General features: G+C 45.3%; 1 protein-coding gene across 14 annotated transcripts in view; it reads right to left on the bottom strand.

Moving 5' to 3' along the window:
- The window catches only part of Miga (mitoguardin), a 258,548-nt gene that overhangs the window by 78,339 nt on the left and 154,662 nt on the right, over nucleotides 1-25,547 (bottom strand). For 13 of the 14 annotated variants that reach the window (XR_008609941.2, XR_008609943.1, XR_008609942.1 and 10 more), the window contains 2 exons: nucleotides 19,798-19,896; nucleotides 8,061-8,195 (listed from right to left, as the gene is read on the bottom strand). Coding sequence is in view for 11 of the 14 variants with exons in the window: in XM_055064981.2 (XP_054920956.1) it covers nucleotides 8,061-8,195; nucleotides 19,798-19,896 (234 nt within the window). In the remaining 3 variants the exon portion in view is untranslated. The remainder of the gene's footprint in view (nucleotides 1-8,060; nucleotides 8,196-19,797; nucleotides 19,897-25,547) is intronic. The other variant, XM_055064978.2, reaches the window with a different exon arrangement.

The following is a 25,547-nucleotide window of genomic DNA, read 5'->3' on the forward strand; positions in this document are numbered from 1 at the left end:
AAACAACTTTCTGATTATGAGGGACGCCGTAGTGGAGGGCTCCGGAAATTTCGACCACCTGGGGTTCTTTAACGTGCACCTAAATCTAAGTACACGGGTGTTTTCGCATTTCGCCCCCATTGAAATGCGGCCGCCGTGGCCGGGATTCGATCCCGCGACCTCGTGCTCAGCAGCCTAATACCATAGTCACTGAGCAACCACAGTGGGTGTGACTGTATTGTAAAAAATAGATAAATACATAGCTTTTTAAGAAGAATTACGGTTACTTTTGGGTACCTCCTCGTAAACGTCAACATACTTGACTCGCAGATCAGATTCCGACGATCGCTGCCTATGCTTGCCGCTATCGTTGTGCTTTGAGTGTAACCCGTTTTTCTGGGCACGGGTTCGCCCAATAAAGAGTTAGTTTCCCAATACTTTTTGATACTGTCTTACTCTAAAACGACTTACTCATAAAGAAGAACTTCTCACCAATTTGCATTAACTACCTTCTTGTTGTTCCCTCAGCACTGCGTCCAGAAGTGATTCCCGCCCTACATGACGATCCTCGGATTCTCCCGTACACTATCGAGGATACAAGTATTACATTAAATCTCATTACTACAAACACCAGATTAACGAACTTTTCAGATATCATCTGCCGACTTCTTATTGCTTCAATGCAAAAACATTTCAGAACTACGAATTTCTTCATAACGAACTTTTCAGAATAACAATCATTCTTTCATTTCCCTATAATATTAACAACGCCTCAGTACTACGAACTAATATTCCGAAATCTGGGTATTCTTAGATTTCATTTTCTGTGTATACTTCATGGCAGCCGAAACAGTAGGCTAGCAGATGACAAGGCAGAGAGAGCGGACGTTGCATTGCGGCGCATGTGTTCAGAAAACCTGAGACGGCGCACAAGAAAAAAAAAGAATGTGGGCGAGTGGAGGCGATGACGCATCAGGTTTTACGAGCTCATGCTCTGCCCAGAAAAGTGTCACCTAGCAATGGAGATGCGTCTCTTCCTTCTTCAACGCTTATTTCTGCATACGCCTCTTTCTTTCGCATCTTTTTCTGCGGCCGTACTAGCCAGGTGCGTGTGAAATGTCACCTCTGTACTCGCGGGGATGCCAGGTGGTCACACTTTGCACTTTCCAGATGGTGTCGCTTACGCGCGCTTGCGCTTTGACATAGTTCAAGTGTCCGCCTCGAGCGAGACAGTTGTGTCCACGGCAAGAAATGTGAAAAACAAACAAAAAGCAAGAAACATTGCGCTTTGGAGGCAATGTGAAGCAACATTTTTGTCAGTAGTTTTCTTGGAGTCAGCATCCGTTTTGCGCACATCCCTCTTATTATAGGGTGTATGCACTGAGGCTTGGCCGCAACGCAGCGCTGTGGTGCCTCGGCGCAGGTTGCCACATTTGTGGTTGCACCTCAGTAGATGACGTGTTCTGCCCGGTGTTGCTGTGCAAATGCATCTTGTTTTATCGCGTGTGGTTCCCGTTTCGACAAGAAAACTAGCATTAAATGTTTCGCTGAATGTGCTGTGTGAATGTGCAATATAGTGACATTTTTGTCAGTAGTTTTTGTCAGTGTCAGTAAGTGTGAGCTTCGCCTAAATATGTCAATCGATCTCCGAGTATGCACCTGTGGGTAAGGAGCATTAGTTCACAGGCACTTGTTCTAGCAGGTGAAGAAACAAGCATAACAATGTCAACATTCGAGGATGAGTTCCTATGACGTGCTTGGGTAGCCGAATGTGGAAACAAGCATCTGCGTTTACGAGCATACAGTGTATTGAACTTTATTGGACAACATGCAACAGCCCATATTCCTGCTGCGACTTCTTCCTAAATGCACAAAGGTACCCTTTACAGTGGAAGATGAACAGCTTATCACCACGGTATTCCACAGGCTGGTGTAAAAGCATAATCACATGTTAGCGGTTTTGCCGGCATTCATATTGATGCGCAGGCCTGAAACTGTGATGATGAAGCTGGGCATGGGGCTTATTGCTATTCGTTGCCCCGTCGATCAGTTGATTCGAGATGACTAGAACATGTCGCTGATAAAAAGGTGTGCTAGCTAATATGACTAACTTTTTCGCATTTTAGAATGACGATGACGTTATCATCACAAAGAAGTTTCACCTTCTGTGATAAGGGAAGTAATCGAACTCTCGAAGTTACGTGCTTGAATGGTTGTGAATGCAATGTTTTGAATAGAGTGCACCTCAGTGTCGCGCTCCGTTGAGGTTTCACCCCCAGCGAACTACGCTGATTTCGCATTCTTAAAAGGCCATGTCCCAGATGCAGGTTTCACGCGATCAACTTGATTTCAACACGACCACAACAAGGCGCGAACCAGAACCGTTTATTTGTTCCTGTGGCAAAGCGAGGGTTACTTCCCACTGATGGCACAAGCTTTACGTTCTTGCGGCTGCGTACTTAGTAGGGTGCATGGGTTTGAGTTGGGATTACTAAACACGGCATAGATAAAACTCATCTTTCCTCCTCTGTAAAAGCTACCCTCATGCATTTAGGAAGGAGATGACGCAGGCATTCATATGGGCTGTTGCTGAAGCCCGACGGAGCTCAATGCAAGTGCACAGTAGCTGCACAGCCGGAATCGCAGATGCACGTTTACACATTCGGCTCCATAAAGCACGTCATAGGAACTCACCCTCAAATGCTGACATCATTGTGCTTGTTTTTTGACCTGTTATAAGAAGTGCATGAACCACACCATCCACTGCTAATGCATCCGGACCCACGAGCGCATATTCAAAGATCGATTGACATATCTAGGCAAAGCTCACACCTGCACCACCAAGCTAATTATATTGCACGTTCACACAGCACATTCAGTGAAACATTTAATGCTAGTTTTCTTGTCAAAGCAGAACCACATGTGATAAAACAAAATGCCTTTGCTCAGAAACACCGGGCAGAACACGTTGTCTGCTGAGGTGTAACCACAAATGTGGCAACCTGCGCCGAGGCACCGCAGCGCCGCGGCACGGCCGAGCTTACACCCTACACATACACCCTACACAGTACATACATACACCCTACACAGTACTTCAGTGGTGCGTGGCAAAGGAATATATGGGGGAAAAAAAAATAGCAACAGCGAGTGCCGAGAGCCAACAGTGACGTTTTCATGGATAGCTCACGTGGCGACAACTTATGAACTGATGAGCCGATGCACAGAATGGTATTTTGGGGCATTCACAATAACAATCTTTCATAATAACGAACAATTTACTGCGGTCCCCTGAAGCTCGTTATATAGAGACTTCACTGCGCTGGCCCGCACCTGAACGCCAACGTTACCAACTATCTCAGAACATGCCGAAACTGCCAGCGACGCAAGACACCACAAACAATGCTAGCGGGATTGCTGCAGCTGATCGAGCCACCATGCCAACCCTTCCAGCAAATTGGAATAGACTTGTTTGGGCCATTTCCGACATCAACATACGTGTCAACATAAGTAGATCGTGGTGGTTACCAACTATGTTACCCGCTACGTCGAAACGCAAGCCCTACCCAAAGTACTGTGGCTGAAGTGGATAAATTCTTCATTGAGAGCATCCTGTTATGACACTGTGACCCAGAAGTACTGATCACTGCCAGAGGAACTGCTTATACGACAGAGCTTACTCAAGCCATCCTACAATACAGCCAGACAAGTCATAGTAGGACAACTGCCTACCTCCCAGAGTAAAATGGATTTACAGAGCACCTGAATAAGACCCTCATCAACATGTTAGCCAAGTACTTCAACGTCAAACACAAGACCTGGGATGCGGTCCTTCCCTATGCAACCTTCGCTTATAACACGGCGGTGTAAGAAATAACACATATCATGCCATTCAAGCTGGTTTATGGAAGGAAACCGACGATGACTCTCGACGCCATGCTGCCGCACCTCACTGAGGAAAACAACTTCAATGTCACAGCCTATCTCCAGCGCACCGAATAAGCCAGACAGCTCACCCACCTGTGCTGCATCAAGAACCAGCAGAGGACCAACAGCCAGTGCTACAATCTTTGACGATGCTACGTGGAATACTAGCCCAGAGACCATGCTAGGGTTTGGACTCCAACACACTGACGAGGACTTCATGAGAAACTTTTGCGATGCTATTTTGGACTCTACAAGATCATCTGATGTATTGGCGCACTGAACTATGAGGTTGTTCCAGATGGCATTTTGCATTCACAGCGGTGCCGCACACTACCTGAAGTCATCCACGTGGTGCACCTTAAGCTTTCGTACACCCGTTGACGAACTTTAAGACTGATTCTTTCTTGCTTTGTTGTTTTTCTTTACTACGTGCACTTAAGTTTTTTTTGCTCTCATGTTTGTAGCATCAGGACGATGCTTTTGAAAGGGGCCCTGAAACAGTTCAGACAAATTTTGTAGATTTGTAGGGTACAGCTACAGTAAAAGATTCACGCCAAAATTTGTGTGAGGCGTATCATATTGAGAGAGCTACGGATGATTACAAGTTACCCTCTTCCTTAGCCATGCTTTTTCTCATTAACTCGTTTGTCGAGTGATCAGGGCTAAGCTCCGCCTTCATTGGTTCTGTATCATGATGGGACATCGTGTCGTCTACTTCCGGTTGCCTTGGAGCCAGCGCATGAAGCCTCTCCAACCTCTCCGCTAGCCGCCTGGCAGTCGATCCCAAGCAAGAGCTATCAAAACGGCTTGTGTTGCGAGCATTCTGTTGCAGTGTCAAGCGTGTCTGGTATTCTGGTAAATGCAGGCGAGCTGGGCGTTTTGACGGATGGGCAGATGTGTAAACTAAAGCCCCTACATACTACTACCGCTGTGATGAAGGAGCTTTAGCGTAGACGTAAGTGAGCGAACTGATCTGTCTGCATGGTCCAGCCACCTAGTGGAGCAGAGCTTAACCAGCCAAACGAAGAGCTAATATTGCTGTAACCAAGTGTAAAACATTCTAACATTTAGAAAAACAATGTGTTCATGATTACGCTCCTGTCAAAAATTTACACCAGCAGCAAAGTAGAATACTCTTCGTTACTGCTATATTAGTTTCGTCTTTGGTTGCACTCTGTGCCACCAGGTAGCTGCACCATACAGGCCATTCACGTTTGCGCCTCCGCTCATCCCGTAAAATGCCCAGCCCCAGTACGTTTGCGCTTGCATTAACCCGAATGTTGGACATGTGAAACACTATTGTGGTATATGATAATCCTTCGGTGTGAAGTGACGGCCACAAACGCTTATATGCTGCTGCCAATCAGATACTGACAACCAGTGCTGCAGCCACTCCGCTCGCATGTTTGCCTCGCAGAGGGACACGATGTCGCAGCTTGACGTGTCGCCGATCGCTACATTTGCAGCCCAAAATGCAAGGGCAAACTATGGTGTTCGCGAAAAGACAGATCGTGCCCAACACATACCGTGCAGCCCGCGTCAACACGCAGCACATTGTAACACAAGCAGACAGCACTTGCTGTGTGCCAGAAGTGCTTGAGTGTAGTGATAAATTTACCTTGTGGATTATCTTTCTGTTACTTTCTTTTTTATTGAAACAAATTAACCCTTTGAGGGTCGAATTATTTCGAAAAAAACTTTCCCAGGTGGTCAAATTACTTTATTGCGGATCTTGAATGTAAAAAATGTATAAAGTCGGGAATAAATAGTAAAAAATAATTAGGAACACTATTTTGGTGTCGGCATCACTCAGAACTGCAACATGTTCAATAGTATTTCCGAGCGTGGTACTCCTTGAAACACGGGTCGACGCACAGCGCCTTATCGCAATCTGCACACCTAAAATGCGTGTCTGTTCTCTTGGAGCGAGGAGTTGTATTGGCGCACATGGCATCTCTGCGTGCCGCTGCCTTGGGCAGAGGTCTGAGGCACCCTCTCGCGTAAGCGCGTTGCTGCAGAGAGCGAGAATATCTCGTGAGCGGGGGTGATAAACAAGCTAAGAGCAGTGCCAATCAAGATAGAAATCGACTTCCGCCGCCCCTGCGAGAGCGTGCCGACAAAGAGAAAAAGCACGTTTTGCGCGCCAGAACCGAAACCGCGAAAGCGCGTTGCCACTGAGAGCGAGAATACCTCGCGAACGGCGCTGATAAACAAGCTAAGAGCAGCGCCAATCAAGATAGAAATCAACTTCCACCGTCCTGCAAGAGAGTGCCGAGAAAGAAAAAATTAACGTTTCGCGCGCCTCCGTTGCGATCACGCGGCGAAACCAAAACCGCCAAAGGGGCGTTGCCGCAGTCTGAGCAACGCGCTGAAGCTAGCAATCAGTTCTGTTTATCTCCCCAAGAAGGTAGCACCAATTTCAAATGCATCTTGTAAGTGCTAAGAGGTGGCAGCACCTCCCGGTGAGCACGCATCGTCATTATGCCGCGAAATTTCAAACGGAGGGTCGGAACCGTACCCGTACGGCAAAGACCTTGCGGGACAGAAAACCGCCGCCGTACATGTACAACATTCCAACTATTACGAACATTTGTTCACCATAACATTGGAAAACTTATTGATGACGTGCCCCGGGCAGCCAATCGGATAGCTCGTCCTACTGGCGTCATATAGTCACTTCGTGTCACTTGGTCAGGAGTGCCTGAAAACTCAGGGGAGTGGCGTGCTGCGATCAGCAGCGATGTACGTTCTTAAAACGTTATGACAAGTTACACGCTTTAGGCAGAGCACTTAAATGCATCACTTAATGATCAGAAGGGGGGTCAACCCTAACGACTTAACATGTTTGTACAATATCAAAATCATTTCAGGGCCCCTTTAAAAGGGTGCACACGTGTACTTTTTTAAATCCTTTTCTTAGGACTGCATGTCACCTGCTAACAAATTAAAGTTATCACTCAGCGCAAGATGCACCTGCATGATTGGTATTTATGCAAATGTTATCGTTGATTCTATCTGTTTCATATGTTCTCGCAGAACCTTGTGCAATCAGGTTGTGTGCGCAACACGAATCATATAGTACTTTCTGGAAGGCAAACGGGCACCAGCTATCATGCTGGAACCTTCGACAAGTCACATATAAAAGTTGACGCGTTTGACTCGTAGAGCAGATTTTCCAACAATTGCCGACTGTGCTTTGAGTGCAGCCTGTTTTGCTGGGCACAGGTTCACCCAATAAAGAGTTAGTTTTGCAATACACAGTTTTTGCTACTGTGTTTTTCAGTCACGACGTGACAATACGCAGAAGAGTGGACCCAGCTTATACTTGAAAGCAGTTTGTTTGAATTTTTCTTTAGGACAGCGCCTGAGTAGGCCATGTGACGAGTTCATTGTCACAAGGAATGGCTTAATTTTCTCACACTTTTTTCTACAAATGTAGTCACGACACGGTCATGTGACCACAACTGAGCACCCCAAAATTCAGACATTTTTTTATCAGCAAGTGTTTTGCAGATTTTATAATAACCCAAAAATGTGCAAACCTAGCTAAAACTTAGATGAATTTTCTCATTGCAACTTTGGCAATTGCACAGAAAAAAAAAAACTAATGTTTTCTCTGCAAAGAAAAAAAAAAACAGAAAAATTTTTTTTCCTTTTTACATGAATTTATTCATCTAATTTATCTTCTTTTGTTACAGTGAAGTTGAAGTGTATTTCATTACAAAAATAAAATTAATCATCAGCTGAAGAATGGGCTGGTATATCTAAAGGGCATAATAGTTCACTGACTGAGGTAGGCAAAGACCTTGAAGCACTAGTTAGCATGTATAAAATAAATAAATGTGAACATGGCATATGAAACAAAACTTTTAAAGAAATTTCACTGGTACAAGAATGAAATTTCCTTACGGTTTTGCGTGCAAGCTAGCTGGTGGCTAATAGCACAATGAGTTCACAGTGCATGCTTCGTCTGCCATCCTTGTCAATGTTGCCTCGTGAATACGTTGGGAAGAGTTCAAATGCAGCAACCTCAGTGCAGTGACACGATTCCAGACTAGCCAGCCGAACTCACAGTCTTTGCAGTGCTATAGACGGTCTCATTCCCATGCTCTATGCAAAGACTGTTTATAGATCACACCATTGCTATGCACACTCACTGTTTCCTTGAACCCTGCGGTCAGCCACCGGTTCTGGATAACAGCCACAACTGACTGCGGCGGGCTGCTCAGGTCATCAAAGGCATCCAGGAGGACGTAGTCAATCACGACATCATACACTGTTGGGCACACCACCTGCAACACAGCACAACACAGCTTTTTGTTTCAGAGCTCGGGAAAATTTTGCCAAATAGCACCAAGTAAACAAGTATTCCATACTTGGCCCCGTGATAAAAATCACTGAGAAAAGCTTTAAAAACCATTAAAGCTTATGTGTGGTAAAATCAACACACTCAACAAGCTGTCCAGTAATATGCATTAGGACTCTTCTTAAGATGTATACAAAGGATCCTCAAAAATCTGTTGATCATGTTGTACGTTTTACTTTTTGCCGGTAACCATTGGAGTATCACTAGGGTTTCAACTCTCGAGTGGACGAAGTCGGGAAGGAGAGGGTGTGGTTGAGGAGAGGGGCACCTGGCAACCCTGTCAGTGCTAGTAGCCTCCAGTCTGTACATGCAACAAAGACAAACATATTTTTTGAGTCCTACCATGTCGCAATTTAAAAACAAGGTGCAGTATAGACCGTTTCATCGGGCGAGGAGGAAAGGGCGCGCGGAGAGCCTTTCCTCCTCTCTGGCTTGGGCGACCGGCGCGGCGCTGCTTGAAAGTATTGCTGTCGCGTGCTGCGGAACGATTTCGAGATGTTTTAGATCTTACTTTGTGAAATTTACGCCATGTTCGTTGATACAAGGTCGTCAGGGAAGCCTTTCGGTGCATCGGTAACTACTGTAGGCAGAAATATGTCTTGGGGGCGCAAAAATGTGACACGCATAATCAGCAGTGGTGTACGAGCATTATCAGTCGCGGTGCGTGTATGTGTTGTTTACTATTTTGCTTATATCGATTTTAATTCAACAAAGAAAACCGGCGTCTCTGTATTACCAACATTAAATGGTAAATCAGCTCACTGTCTGATGGATTGGCGTAGGCAGTAAAACATAAAACATAAGAGCGCATGCTCGTGCACGGCCAACCTAAGGCAACCACGAAACATCTAAGTGGCAGGCGCTATCAAATATTTTTGATACACTGGCATCGTTCTCACGCATTTCAAGTCTAGTATGCTTGAAATTACCATATGTCTACGCTAGCCTTGCTGCATGAGGCCCATGGCGCTGCTCAACACAGCGACCACTGCGGTTGGTGAGCCAGCACGATACACATATAAGCTGTGTGCTTCGGCATTGCCTTTTTGGCCTGTATACAGCCATAATATATGAGAGGGTTCGCATAAAAAGAATGCGATGGCTATTTTTAAGCGCAAGATTTCCGTAATACGTGTGAGTGCGTCGTAGAGAACTGAACGAACACAACCGAAAAAAAAAAAAAATTCGGTTATCATCCTCTTTCTCTAAAAAGCAAGAGAAAACGGGCTAACGCCGCACAACGTTTGTAAATATATAACCGCTGATGCCGTATGCTTGGACCATGCGCTATACAGGACAAATATATCTGTAATCCAGCACCAACGTTGCTTAGGACGCTCGCGCATTCGTAAACGGTCGCTTTGCTGGACAAGCTTAATTCAGACTGTAAGGTATGCTGCTATTACTAGCCAACACTATTTTATTAATGGGTGGAAACCTCATCCATCCAACCAAGTAGTCACGCAACGTAACTGCAGTGAACAGTTAGAACGCTTGTCAAACAGCACAGCTCCTATCGTAGCAGAACAGTACCCATGCTGTTACGATCGTCGCGTATGTTTTATGGCTCCTAAACCACAGCTTAGAAATAGAGGATAATACTGCGATAAGGTCACATTAGTGATTGGAACATTTAGAAATACACAATTGATCTCCGAGGCTGATTGTAGGCTCAAATATGCGAGCACCTCCCCCCCCCCCCCCCCCCCCATCGCGCTGCGTGTTCCGCACACCTCAACGCCAGCAGAAATTCCGGCCATGACGCCTTAAACCACTCCAGCACGCCTCACAGAACCATTTACCACGTAGAAGACGCACGTCATACTAAATAGACCACACGACCGCGAAAACAAACGCCAGAAGCTACCGCCGAGCGTATACCTGCCATGCAAAAGACCGCTTTCACCCAAGCCAGTATGGCGCTGCTCATAGGCGGCGCCACTGCGTTCACAATATGGCGGCGCCTACGAAAAAACGGTCTATAGCTGCCCCGGCTAACACAGCTACCCATAGAGGTATTATGAATGGTTAAGGCCTACAACATAACTATAACAACAAAAAATTCAACGATTACAATACTCCCTAATGCGAAATTTCAGCGCAGCTCTGTACATGTTTTCATTTCGCAATTTATTAGCTGGCACAGACAATCTGTCACATGCCACTGTCATGCCACATGCCACTCCTCTCATGCAGCGCGTTGTTTCCATACAAATGAAGCGCGCTATTCTGGTGCCATATCGTAGCTATCATCGCCGCACAGCCTGTCTTGCGCAGCACTATGCGTTTCTTCTCACCCTTTCACAATACCCTCCTTCTCCACTTTCCGCCTCGCACTCTGTTCGCTATCACTGTCTTCCATCTCCCGCTGCGTCTGTGTTCGCTTTCATCTTTCACTGTGCTTGTTCGCTTGGTTACGAGGGACAACGCTGACGCTAGTGCTCACCGCAGGAATGGGCGCCTAAGAGCTGCACTTTAAAGCGTAAAAGCTTTTATGTTTGTTATGAGACAGAACACACAAAACAAATTGGTTGATCCTTCTTTCATACGAATCGGTCATAACCCAAAAGTGAAATGTGTCTTCATAGGAGTATTTGCAGCTTTGTCGGAAGTTACGAGATGCAATTGAGAAACAAAAGATGGGTAGGGTGCTCAGAGTATGTGAAGGCGCTGCAACAGGGGCACCTTACCACGACACAGGGATCCACAACAATTGGCACACAGGCAAAAGTTGTCGAATGACTCGCGATCAGGAAACAGTGCTCGGAGACACTGCATTGCAAGCACTGGAGCACTGTGCAAATCCGCCAGAAACCACAGGCGTTCACAAACCGTAAAAGCGAAGCCAAAGGGATTGTCTATAATTCACTTCCCGAACTTGCAATCTGCTGCCACGAAAGGCACAGTATTTATGGGTTGGCAGGTTTCCTGCGGCTTCGCTTGGCATGCAGCCTCCTGTTGTTGAGCAGCTTTGCCAAGGGTAGGAGCATTTTTGTCTGGCTTGGAAGTGTCCTAAGTAGCGTGCTAATTGCCAACACACTCAGCTCCACGAATGCGAGAGACATAGTTCGTAGCACGAATGGGTTGTGTTTCCCGCTGGCATGCCTCTTGCTGGTCCAACGCGGTCAGCTTCACAACATTCCCCGGTCCACATCGCTGTCTTTCTACAGCGCTTAATGCCGCAGCATTGTTATTTGGGGCCATTGCAAGCGAAGCAGTAAGCAGCGTGCAAACACTGCTGCTGCATGTTTAAACTGCACTCTCGAGGTAGTCGGGCATCAAGGGCTAAACTGATGCAGAAGACAATCCATCTGGTGAAACTGTCGTAACCGCACGCCATCGGACAACAAATCTCAGAGAATGGCACCGCCTGGCGCGGATGCTAGAAATCTAGCGTGCTCTTTTAGTGACGTTGTTTCCGTAACGTACATACATGAGAGAATTCTTGGTGGAGCGATGCATAAAACACTTTAGTGTTAAAATATTGTGCTAATGAGCTATCAGGCATTATTGACCCTTTTTGTGGAGCAGTTTGCTCTAGAGAAATGAGATGGCACTTTCGGCGGCGTGCTGAACGTTGCCTCAGCGATAGCGCACGAATACGAAACCATTACCACATCCACCTTGCTTCTGCGCGATCATCTGTCGGAAATGCAATTGAGTTTTCGCTAACGCACTGTGCTCTAATTATGCCGGATTGAATCACGTGGATTGAAGACGTGTGCAGTAGTTGGCTGAAAAAATAGTGACTCGCATATTAAGGAATGGAATGAATCTGTGTAGCCAAGTTTGCGGACCGTTGCTGTAACTGTCTGTACATGTTATTGGCACTTCGAGATGTACGGCTTTTTTCAAGGATACAGAAATTTGCTCATCCATCAGCGTTGTATCGCTAACCTTCAAAGAAAGTGCTTCAGCCTCGGAATGTCGGCAAGAATGAGTACTGTTTGTTAAACAATGACATGGGGAGTAGCGCCGCTTCCTGTCATAGTAGGTTTCGCGCACAGTATCTACACACATCTATCCCAACTGGCACAGAATCTTATGCCCACTCTAACGCCAATGTGTCAATAAGTGAATGGGTGCACACTTGAATATATGCGCACCATATACGCACAATAAATGACAGAATAGACCAATAGTGTATGAATGGTCGAAGCTGAATGTTTCGTGATGGGCCACAAGAGTGAGTGGGTTACTAGTGATAATACATCTTTGCTACAAGGTATTACAATGTACGGCTACGTTTCAAGCCTTGCATGCAGCAAGAACAAATCTATCAGAACTGAGCACACCCGCGAGCGATTAGGCAAAAATAATCAGATAGAAATTTACTGAGTCAGAAATGTGACAAGCCGCTGCTTCAAAATATTTGCCAAATAAAGAATGAAGAGCAAAACACACTAATCCTGATTCAATTCATGAGCGGAAAGTTTGGATAGCTTCGAATACATATTTAGCCTTGCTTTTAGAACAAGCACCATAGACGCTGCTCGCACCGTTTGGGCATAGCTTAATCAGCTTCCAAAGCACTTTTGTATGTTCTCTGAAGCTATGGCCAAAGATTTATCCGCCCAGTCACCGTCTGCGATATCTCCCGAAACAGAGGTTTGCTAAACTGCACTGGTGTCAAACACAGCCATTGTAAATGCGGAGGCAGTTGAGGCAAACAATGGACACGTTACCACGTGATCAAACATGGCAACGCCCACGGGATCGCTGCGAAAAGGGTCAATATAAAGGAAGTCTGGTATATCTATGATTATCTAGTAAAAAGAAAGCAAAATTCGGAACATTTGGGCTACCAACTGGGTCAAGTCGGGACACAGTACATTTATTCGGAAGTCGGGACTGTACCGCTAAATTCCGGACAGTTGGAAACCATACTATTACCAAGTTGTCACTCGGTGCATCTAGTTATGCATCTGAAGTTTCTTCAAAGGGGACCTGTAACACTTTTTTCGACATGGCAAGCAAGTTAAACTAGATGTGAGACAATGCTGGTGTGAACGTCTGAACCAAATATTACTCACTTCTGCACAGCAGTTAACATACAATGTTGGTGTAAATATTGCTCTTGAATTTCTCATGCTTCATCATACCCCCACCATCTAAATTGCACATGATGACACAATAGCACCCTCATAAGACAATATTGGCTGGGCTTGTGGAAATGCCACGGTTGACCATTACTAAAGCATCTGCAAAGGTAACACTGTTCATATTACTTGTTACTTCCAGTATTGACAAAATGACAACATTCCACTGCATCTAAAGTCTGTAAACTTTTTTTTTACTTCCGGTATTGGGCAGCTGTCATTTACTCAAGCTGTGCTGGCTTCTACCCAGCACAAGCTGTTGTGTTGCTAACCTCTCACGCAGTGAGTGTCTCTGTGCTGCAGTCCGTCTTTGTGGGTAGAATTTGTGCACATCTAGACTCACCTGAATGTAAGCAGAACCGCTATCGTTTGTTATTGTACCTTCGTTGCTCCAAGATGTGCAATGCCAATGCTGCATTTGTCAAGTTCAGTTTTTTTTAAGTTGCGTGGAACCCATATTCACAAGCCGCATTGCTCTAAATCAACAGAAAGCTGTGCTGCCACTGAACAGATGTTGGCTGCAAAGGTAGTGACAGTGATACAAATGCACTGCATCAGTTAACCCAAGACATGCAGTGCATCGGACTACCAGTGTCTTTCTGTCTTGTGGTGGTGGTGGCTAGGGAGCGTCACTTTTCAGCATTTTCTCACGCAGTGGTGCGTTAGCGTATGGGCGCCTATATACTGTATTTTCGCACGTATAACCCGCACCAGAAATGAAAAAATTTAACAGTAAAGTCAGGATGCTGATTATATGCAAATTTTGCCTTGAAGTGTGGCTTTATGGCAGCTGCCGTGAAGCCACGCTTCAAGGCAAAATTTTGCGTCATTTAGTTTTGTTATCTCTTAGCGAACCCCACCCTCTCCGCATCCCTGCGTGTTGAAGTGCCTTCTCCCCTCCATGGTCGCCCATTCTCCTTCTCTTTGCATTTAGCAGTTAGTGAATAGCGCATGCGGTTGCCGGCGAACTAGAACTCGGATCATGATGAACTGCACTCAATGGCTGTCGTGGCACAGCAGCAGCTGATGATAAAGCTTTCACACGGTGGAGCTATTTGACCTTTTGGATTGCATATCACATAATTATACATATGTCACTCGTGCCTGCAGCGCTCCCTCAGTCTGCGCGAAGCACGTTGCATTACGGCGGAGAGCCAAATTAAGGCGGAGAGCCAAATCACCATTGAGATTTTCAACTCGGTCAGGCTTGCTCCGTCCTCCATCATTCTTTGTCGTGTGAATGCTAGCTGAGAAGTAATCCGATTCATGTCACATGTCCGCAATCACACCCGCTGTGTGAATCTAGCTTTATCAGTAATGCTGAAGAGGGGGCCGCTGGCAAAAGATACGTCTATGAGTTGTGAATTAGCGAACGGAGACTGTTTTCGCAAAGATTTGAGCATTGTTGTAGCAGTTATTTCTGCAGGTTATATGCATGGATTTTTTTCTTTCCAAGCTGTTGGAATTGTGGGTGTGGTTTATACACAAAGACAAGTTATACACAGTCGTGGGTTATATGCAGAAACATACAGTAACCAACGCTGCAAAGCGAGGTTTCTCATGGCATAGAGAAACAGGATCGAGCCTGCATGGCCCCTGATTAATGCAGCACAATACGCGAGTTGGCCACAGAGGCAAGCTTACGTAGTTTGAAGGCCACAGCTAGAGCAATAGTGCTTCAAGTGAGAGCATATAAATTTAGCTTAGTGAGTCATATGCTCCAAAACTGAAAGTAAGACGATGAGCAAAACGAGAACAAGGTAAAAGTGGGAGCTAACGTTTCAACAAGTGGACTTGCCTTTTTTAAGGTGACATGTGCTTTCCTTGGCACAGTACATATAGCTAGGGGTCTTCTAAAGGAGAGAGGGGGTAAGGTGGATGGTTGAGGCAACGACCGAAGAGGTGTTAGCGGCGAGGGTGTAGAATGGAGAGTAAAGAGGTGCTATGCACACCGCCGGTGATATGGCCTTGTGTCAGCCAGCGTGTCAACGGCCATGTTCATAGGCCCACTGACCTTCAGCAAAGCAGATAATAAAAGGGTGCTATGCACACGGCCATTGACACGGCGGCCGACACATGGCCATTGACATGCCAACCGACACATGGCCGTGTCACCAGCCGTGTGCATAGCACCCCTTTATTCTCAATTCTACACCCTCGCTACTAACACACCTTCGGTCATTGCCTCACCCACCCGCTTTATCTCCTCTCCCCTTTAGAAGAACCCTGCCTATATATGCTGTGCTGAGGAAAGCTATGTCGCCTTCAAAAGGACAAGTCCACTTGTCGAAACATTGCCTCCCACTTTTACCTTGTTCTCGTTTTGCTCAAAACTGAAAGTAGTGGCATTATTGCGAAACACCCGAAACCAAATTTAAACTGTGTGCCACGGTAATGTTCAATGGGTGGAGCATTGTGGGCATGGCCGTAGCCTCCGCTGTGCAAGCAGTTGAAGAACATCAACATGACTGTACAGCGCAAAAGACAAATACAGAAGAAAAGAACAACACAGGTGTTGTGTTGCGTTCGTTCTTCTGTCCTCGTCTTTTGTGCAATGCAGTCACGTCGCTATTGAATCACCAATTCGCCCAAGCTTCCACTTTATCCCGTTGAAGAACAAGCAGGACCACTGCAGAGGGGATGAAGGACAATCTCTGATTGCCAATAACTCTGCTTCTATGGAATGCCTTAAAATACATTTTGCTGCAAAATGTTACTGATAGTGTCCTTTAATGGCAATTACAATTCACAACTTCATTGAAAAGTGTTTTCGATTCTATAGCAAAGTCATATTGCCATAAAAATGAGAATAATGTTTTACCTTCTCTAAAGTACGCCAGTGCCCTGCAGCTTTGTAAGGATTCCTTCAGTAGCACTCAACATCTGATTTTTCTGGCTTCCTAGGGACCATGAGAACGCTCTAAAAAAACAAATGCATGCCCTAAACTGCCCCCAAGGGTTCAAATTGCCCCGGTTGAAATAGCTTTAGGCCTGTCCCTTACTAAGCGTTTATAAGTTGGTGCATCGCTTCCTTCTGTCCTTACCACAAATTCTTTTACAGTCCTACCCTTCATCAAGCACCCTATATCACGCCCGCAGCGCGTATATCATACCGGACCAGTCACTCGCAGCAGGTTTCACGACCACGTTCACGAACATCAACATTTTTAGCCTAGTTTTTTTCTTCGCATGGCGGCAGACTGGAACGACCTCCCCCCCGCCATTGTCGACATAATCTGCCCATCCGTATTATTACAGGTCACTGACCATCTCCAACTAAGTTGTACATGCTTTTTACTTATATATGTTGTTTGTATTTACATGCGTGTATGTATGTGTACATACGTAGGCGTTAATATGTATGTATACATGTGTGAATATACTTGAATATGTATACTATGTATGTATATATATATATATGCGCTTATGTTACTTGAACGAGTGTAAATTCAAACCTTGTACCCACCCCTTATGTAATGCCCCTGAAATCAGGAGTCTTTAAGGAAAATAAACTCAACTGAACTCAACTAAGCATCTCGGTACTTGTCTCGCTAGGGAGTAAGGGTACACTGCAAGAGTCAGTACTCTCGCCCATGCTCTTCAACATTGTGCTCGTCGGACTCCCAGAACGGCTCTCTGTCATTCCCCACCTCCATCAAAGCTTCTATGCGGAGCTCTGGACTGCAGAAGGTAGTGATGGCGAAATTCAAGCAATCCTACAAGCAGCCATCGATACAGTGATAGCGTATGTTGAACCACGCTGTCTTTCTTGCTCTCCGGCTAAATAGAAACTCCTCATACTTGAGCCTGCTCTTCGGCACTACCGGTCATAACCTCACACTCCATCCATTGACCTGGCAGCCTATGGCGTGCCTATCACTCGTGTTCCTATCCTCCGAGTCCTTGGGCTCCACATACAGCAAAACCACAAGAATACTGCAACTCTACATCATCTTAGCAACCATGTTGCACAAGTAGGTCGGCTTATGTAGACGGCGTGCTTCCTCCCCGCATTCCTCCCTGGCGCGCATGATATTCAGCCACGATCGTCAGCTCACCCTCACACGCTTTCACTCACACATACAGCATACGGTGCGCAGCAACGCTGTTATTACCCTCGGACTTTATACGGAACAACACGGCGATGGTGACGGCAAAAATGAACCTGGAGTGTCCATATAATCGCCATCACAATAAAAGTGAGTCACGTAGGACAGAGATGAAATGACAATTTTATGGAAAAGACGGGACAAAATGACAGATCAGGCAAACTGAGAGATCTTTTCATTAGGATGAGACCAACTGTGCATGAAAAGTTCACTAGAATAAAGCATGCAGAGCTATTTTGAATTGCTTCGATAGAAAGAATGAGAGAATTAACATGGGAATCTTAAATAGAAGACGCATACTAGTATTCCAATTTTGGACGCACTAACATTTTATAAAGTAGGAGTTTTAAACTACTAGGGGCAAGTGAGAAATTACCAAATGTGCGTAACCAACTGATTGATTTGCGCTATTGATCGCGCACTTGCCATGAAAGGTTCTCGGCAATGTGGACGCCTAGGTATTTATTTGTAAGAGGAAACTTGAGACAGTGGAGTGTTGTTAAAAGAATGGTTACAAGTAGGAAAATTACTAACATGCTGGAAAATTCTCATTACTTTACATTTGGTTTCATTAAGTTTCATCAGCCAAATATTATACCATGAAGAAACCCTGTGTAGGTCTGCATGAAGGACGATACTATCAGTGGTTGTTAATATTTCATTGTAAATTACACAGTCATTAGCAAACAAGTTTATACAGGAGGAAATATTATTGGGTAGGTCATTTATGTACATAAGGAAGAGTAAAGGGCCTAGAACTGACTCTTGAGGGATGCCGGATGTTACAGGAGAGCTGTTAGTTATAGCCGCTAACTGACACGAACTGCATGGAAGAGGACAAGAAGCATTCAATCCATTGTAAGATATTAGTATTCAAATTAAGTATGCCGAGTTTTAAGAGTAAAAGCTTATGGCAAACAGTCGAAGGCTTTAGCAAAATCGATGAAGACACAGTAGATGAAAGAGCAACAGTCAACTCCTGAAAATAAGTTGTAAATAAAGGAGAGGAGTTATGTTTCACACGAATATGTTTTCCTGAAGCCGTGTTGCATTAAAGCAGGAGTTTTCTTCAAGGAAAGTGATTAGGTGACTGTAGATGACGTGCTCCATTAACTTACAAGTTATGCTTGTCAAGGCCTATAGTTGCCAGGAGAATGTACATTACCTGCCTTATGCAAGGGAACCACTTCTCTGACATTGCAATTGCTCAGAAGTTCACAGGTATCCATTGGCTGGTTGGTTAAATATCAGTAAAGGAAGATGAAAATACGTTGTTTAACAGAGAACAGCAATTTGGTCGTGAAACGTAAATCAGCTCAACTGGTGTGTTGCTCTCGCCCTTGACCCCCCTCCAGAACATGTTCGGATTACACACAAGAGGGAAGTGTTGTTTTAAAAAATAAATCTTTTGCTAGTAACAATGCATACACATAGTCATTGGCCATGAGGTGATAAGCTACCCAACGAGAAGCCCTGCCAGATAACCTAGCCTTCCTGTAAAGACATTTTTTATTATTATTATTATTGAAAAGCCGTCGCAAGAATGGCGTGAACCCGGGTGATTTGTTATTGCTTTTTATCCTCCATAATGATATGTACTTGTTAGTTCCATTATCTTGGACTTGAATAAAACCAAGTTTTCATGAATAAATCGTTCTGAAAATTCCAGAAGGAAGTCAGACAAAAGTTTTAGTTCAGAATTAATAGCGCTATGGTTACCCTGGCTGTACTAATCACCGATTTGCTTTTCTGCTTTCTTTGTTGACTGTTAAAAATTTTTTAATGAGAAGTGCATGGCTGAATGGTCGCTCAGGCCAGGTAACATTTATATAGCAACCTGACCCTTTCTTCTCACAACTTAAAAGAATTGGTCCTTACCATGCCTTCTTTTTGCTCACGTTTGCAAAACAACATCGTATGCATTTTTCTTTTGTCATCATAATGTAAAACAACTAGCACCTTTTCTTACATAGGTTGCCCGGATTTTTAGTTTCTGAAAGGCAGCAAAACATGCCCATGTTACAGCAGAAGCTCACTTTGCCAATTCGTACTACAGTTATGAATAGTCAAACCTTTACTGCCTAAGCATCTCGAACAGGCCTCAGGTTTGCCAACCACTACCAACAACAGAGACAGTATTTCTCACACCAGCTTAAAACTAGCAGTAGGCAGTTCAAGCACGTGACTAGCTGTTCTTGCTCAGTTCTCATTACTGTGCATCATTTCAGACAGTGAACAAACATGGCTGACAAAGCAGCCCCTTGTGCCTGAATATTCGGGCCTGGGGCATGCAACGCTGTGATGGCTGGCTCCAACTGACCCCTTTGTACTGCAGCTCCTTGGCAATTTGGTCGTAGTGGCTGCTGTCCAGCAGGTAGGCAACCAGCTCACGGTACGCGTGCAGCGCATCCTTTGGGTCCTGCACATGGCGTGGCATGGCCTATGTGTATACTATTTGTCAGGCCTGAAAAGTCCTTCAAACACACCAGTTTAAAAAAAAAAAAGAACTAAGCTTTCAATTCTGGGTACTAATCTTAGAGTGTTAATTGACAGACACAGTACCACCGAGTGGCACACTTCAATGTGCCGTCACCTGCTTGCTCAAAATGGCAAATCCAGCAGAAGTGAGGTACTGGCTGTTTATTTGGTTTTGCGTGTTATGCATTCATAGCTTTGTTGTTCATAGGTCGACAAAAATCAGCAGACACAAAAACATTTTGCCAATTAAATTTGTCCAAATTCTGAAACATCGGGCCTATGGCGTGTTTTGTAAACTGGTGTGGCTGAAGAGCTTTGAAGCACCATTCACTGCACCATGCAAGCACACGCTGCACAGGGCTTGCACGAGGTTTTCATACCTTTATAAATTGTGGAAAAGCCAAAGAAAGTGGCATATCAAAGCTGGGAAAGAAAATTGGTTAGAGACATGGCCGTGCTTGTGCAAGGAGTCAAATCAACTTGTCTACTTGGTACCCTCCAATGAGACTACGGCTGCTCTCTTGCATCAAGAAAAAATAAACTTACTCAACAGCAGCGTTCCTCCTTCCGAAACACTGGTAAACCAAAGTAGCCCCACAAAAAGACACAACTAACATAGCTCACACAAACTCATACTGATCTCAAACACAAGCCTGAATATAATTTGAGACAGAGAAGCTCTAGCTCAGGCTGACATTCTCATCATCAGCCTATCACTGAAGGACAAAGGCCTCTTGCAGCAATTACCACTGTCATTAGTCAGCTGACTCTACCTTCACAGTTCCCAATCTCTGCACATCACTTACCTACGCCTCCTTGAGTACATTTCTTTTGACCTGGCACGTCCATTTTGTTACCAGCTCTTATCTTCCCTCATTTGTTATTCCACCTTTCAGTGTTACTGTTTACTAATGCTGAACCTAACACTTTCTATAATAATTCATTTTCACCTGTACAAAAGTTATAATTAGCAACCCTTTCATAGGCAGTGAATTTCTGGTGATGACTGGTCAACAAAACAATGCCTGTATGCACCATGCACATTTAGTAAACGAGATGAGCCAACATTGCTGCTGCTCATTGCACAGCCTACCACATACAATAATGTGTTTGTCCCCTAAGCAAGATGAGCTGACATAACCACTTTTTGTTGCATAGTTCACCATGCCATGACCAGATGTAGCGCACTTAAATCCAAAGAAAACCAATGAGGCCTTCATCACGATTTATCTGCATGGGTGATTTCTATGCTCCTGGCATTTACTGGCCATCACTAAATACAAGAGGTCGTGACGTAGCAATTTGTAATGAATTAATATTTCCTTGTCCTTTGGGCTCACTCAAGTTGTTTCTAGTGCAACTAGGTTAAATTCTATCCTTGACTTGGTTTTCTTAAGCGCTGATCTAGCGAAAAATGACTTCTCTCGTGAAGTAATTGACGGACTCTCAGATCATAAAGGTGTTTTGTGATCGCTCCCTTGTCCAACCTCCAAATGACTCTATACGTTTACTAGTTTCCCTGACTTCACTCGTGCGAACGACAATGCTATTACTGATCTCTTAGCTGATCATTTCGATACGTTTTTCTCTCTGTCAGACAGACAGGATGTAAACTGTCTTGTTAATTACTTTGAGAATCTTGTCAAGTCATGTTTTCAATGATTTGTGCCCATTAAAACTAAGAAAAGTAATGCTAACCTTTCCTCGATGGCTCGCGACATCTTGCATTTATCTCATCGTGTCCTTGGGCTTAGGCATTCTAAACGAACCAACGATCCCATAACCCTGGGCAGGTTTCACGAGGCAAAAAATGAACTTAATTTGAAAATGCAAATGGCCAAAGATTTCTTTTTCGCATTTAACTGCCTCATCTGTTAAAAACTAACCCTCGTAAATTTTGGTCTTTTATTTTACCTCACGACGCTTCACCCACTTCATCCAAAATTGATAATGACGTCATCAGTGATCCGTCAGTAATAGTGGATGCTTTCGACAAGTATTTTGAGTCCGTTTTTGTACCCGATAACAACTTCATTCTTTCTCTTACCAATATAGTTTGTTCTGAAGGAATCACTGACATTGACATAAACAAAGAAGGCATTCTTAACCTTGTATTAAACTTGGATACCAAGAAATGCACCAGTCCGGACAGGATACCCAATGTATTCTTGGTTTGCTATTCCTTGTGGTCAGCAAGGTATCCGACGGTCATATACAACAAATATTTATCATCTGCCACTATTCATTCCTTATGGAAGTTAGCTAATGTGCTTCCTCTTTATAAATCCGGTGATAAGCTTTCTTTATCGAACTACAGACCGATTTCAATAACATCCCAGCAATGCAAAATCTTAGAACATATCATTCATAAACAGTGCTTTTCCTGGAATCTCATAATCGGTTATTATCTAACATACAGCATGGGTTAAGGCGCAGTTTCAGTACGTCAATGCAGTTGAGTTTATACATGACATTTTCCTTTACCTTGATGTTGGCAACCACGTTGATAATATAGATTTCTCAAAAGCATTTGACACAGTATTACATTCTAAACTCCTCGCTAAACTTAATGCTGTGCTAAATAATCCTCAACTAGTTAACTGGATTTCAAGCTTTCTTTCACTTTGTTCCCAGTTCGTCTCTTATAGCTCAACCGAATCTACTGCTATTGATGTGATATCTGGAGTGCCTCAAGGCTCCATTCTAGGGCCACTGCTTTTTTTTTACTTACATAAATGATTTGCCTGTTAACATCTAACATTCATCTCTATGCCAATGACAGTCTTCTATATTGACACGTGTACGTCTTTGTCTTTATCGGGCGACACGTTTCACCACCTGTGAAACGAACCTTGTGTAATCTGATTGCATGTGTGCGCGACGCGAATAATGTAGAATGTTGTGGAAGGCACGCGGGTCTCAGCGAGTACCCTGGAACATTCGATGACTGATGTATAAAAGCTGATGCACTTGACCCGCTGATCAGATTTTCGACCATCACAAACTGTGTTCGCCGCTGTCGTCGTTATTTGAGTGTAGCCTGTTTTTGAGGGCACAAGTTCGCCCAATAAAACGCTAGTTTCGTCTTTCCCAGTTTGGCTGCTTTCTTCACTGTCACTACCACGTGACATCTGGTGGAGGTGGAGGTACTGCCCACTCAGCTATCACTATCGAGAAGCCAGCCATGTGTACCGCCGATGCCCATACCGGGAGGTTTACTGCGAGGTTTCGCCGTTAACGCGCCGCGGCAGAGATTGGCGAACGACCTCGCGATATCACCAACTACCTCGCCACCACTCAGTGGAGTCCTCGACGACCGTCCCGTTCACCATCACCAGGCCGCTACTTGTTGCCGCTGCGCCGACCATACACTGGCCCAGCCCGAGGCCGGTCCATGAGCCCATATCCGGAAAACTAAAAGCAGCAACCGATGGAGGTGCGGTTGCTGTTCGTTGAACTGACGAAGGTCCTCCGGTGCCACCGAAGACGCCGAAGAAACTACCTCGACGTCATAACGACACGCCGCCGTGCCGACAAAGTCTGGAAGCAAAGAATACGTCGATGAAAGACGACTTGACGACGCCACGTACCAGCCACAGGCCAATGCGACGCAGCCATGATCCAACACCAAGACATAATTGTAACGCAAGACAAAGAACCACCGACCTCGACATGCTTCTCGACAGCCATACAGTCACCGCCTTAGTAGGCACAGGAGTCGATTATTCCGTCATGAGTGGGCCCATCGCCGCCCAGTTGAATAAAGTTAAGACTGCATGGGAAGGCCCTCAAATTCGAACCGCTGGACGACACCTCATCACGCCGACTGGAATATACGCAGCAAGAATTACCATTCATGACCGGACTTACCCTGCCACCCTCATTATCCTCCAACAGTGTTCACGAGACGTCATCCTCGGACCAACACGGCGCAATCGTCGACCTGAAGTCGAAGTCAATAACGCTGTCGGAAGATCGAGCGATACCGCCGCAGAGCTCTCGTAGTCACCACGCCTTAAGCGTGCTTGAAAGTCAAGTCAGCATCCCGCCCCGCTCCAGCATTGTTATTTCCGTTGGCACCAAAACACCTGCCGACGTAGAAGGTGTCATCGAGGGTGACCACCGTCTATTGCTAGACCGTGAAATTTGCGTCGCAAGAGGGATCGCTCGACTGCATCGAGGGAAAACTAAAGTGTTGCTGACAAACTTCAGCCAGGAGTTCAAAACACATAAACAAGGGCACTACGATCGCGTACATCAAGAAAATTCTGGAAACCAGTAATGCGTTTGTCCTCTCGGAGTCTGCCGCATCTACCCGACGACCATAGTTCCCAAACCAGACTTCGACATAAATCCAAGTCTCCCCATGATTAAGCAGCAACAGCTCAGAAGTCTGCCCTGACGATACAAATGCTGATTTTTAACGTCATCGAGCATTCGACAAACACCAGTCACAAAGCATCGCATAATAACCAAGAGTGCGCTCAACCACTCCGCCATAGCCCTTATCGAGTTTCTACGCGAGAATGTGAAGCTATAAGGCACCAAGTCGGCGAAATGCTGCGCGACGACATCATCCAGCCGTCAAAAAGCCCGTAGGCATCTCCTGTTGTCTTAGTGAAGAAGCAGGATGAAATCCTACGTTCTTGCGTCGATTATCGTCGACTGAACAAGATCACTAAGAAGGGCGTACACCCCCTCCCACGAATAGACGACGCATTGGATCACCTCTGCAACGCAAAATACTTCTCGTCGGTGGATCTCAAGTCTGGCTACTGACAAATAGAATTCGAGATCGCGAAAAGACCACCTTCATCACGCCAGACGGCCTCTACGAGTTCAAGGTCATGCCATTCGGACTGTGCTCGGCGCCTGCAACGTTCCAGCGCGTCATGGACACTGTGTTGGCAGGATTGAAGTGGCAGACCTGTCTAGTTTACTTGGATGACGTCATCGTCTTCGCCGGAAATTTCGACGATCACCTTAGGCGGCTTGCGACAGTACTAGAGGCCATCAAGTCATCAGGGCTCACTCTGAAGTCAGAGAAGTGCCGCTTCGCTTACGATGAGCTTCTGTTCCTAGGCCACGTCATCAGCAAGTCTGGAGTCCGCCCTGACCCGCAGAAGACTGCTGCCATTGCAAAGTTCCCCACAGCCCATCGACAAGAAGGCAGTGCGTCGATTCCTTGGCATGTGTGCCTACTACAGGCGCTTTGTCAAGGACTTTTCACGCATTGCTGAGCCGCTGACACATCTAACAAAATGTGATGTCGAGTTGAAGTGGGAAACACTGCAGGCCGACGCATTTGAAGAACTCAAATGACGCATTCAAATCAATCGGCAAGTTTGCAGCCATAACATAGCCATGACTACTTTGAGGGGACAGAAATGGAGATGGGCACGCTTAGCTGCCAGTGAAAAGAAACCCATGGCGGGCATGCCGCGGAAACTGCAACATTTGTCTTTACTACTTGATATGGCACGCTTCCACTATGGGTGGGCGAATATCTTAGCTGTGCTACAAGCGTCGGCGTATGAATAGGGTACACTTCTAATGTAATAGTGGCCACTATCGTTGCCACTCGCAATTTCT

The sequence above is a fragment of the Dermacentor andersoni genome, chromosome 1 (genome assembly GCF_023375885.2).
Source record: "Dermacentor andersoni chromosome 1, qqDerAnde1_hic_scaffold, whole genome shotgun sequence".
NCBI lineage: Eukaryota > Metazoa > Arthropoda > Arachnida > Ixodida > Ixodidae > Dermacentor > Dermacentor andersoni.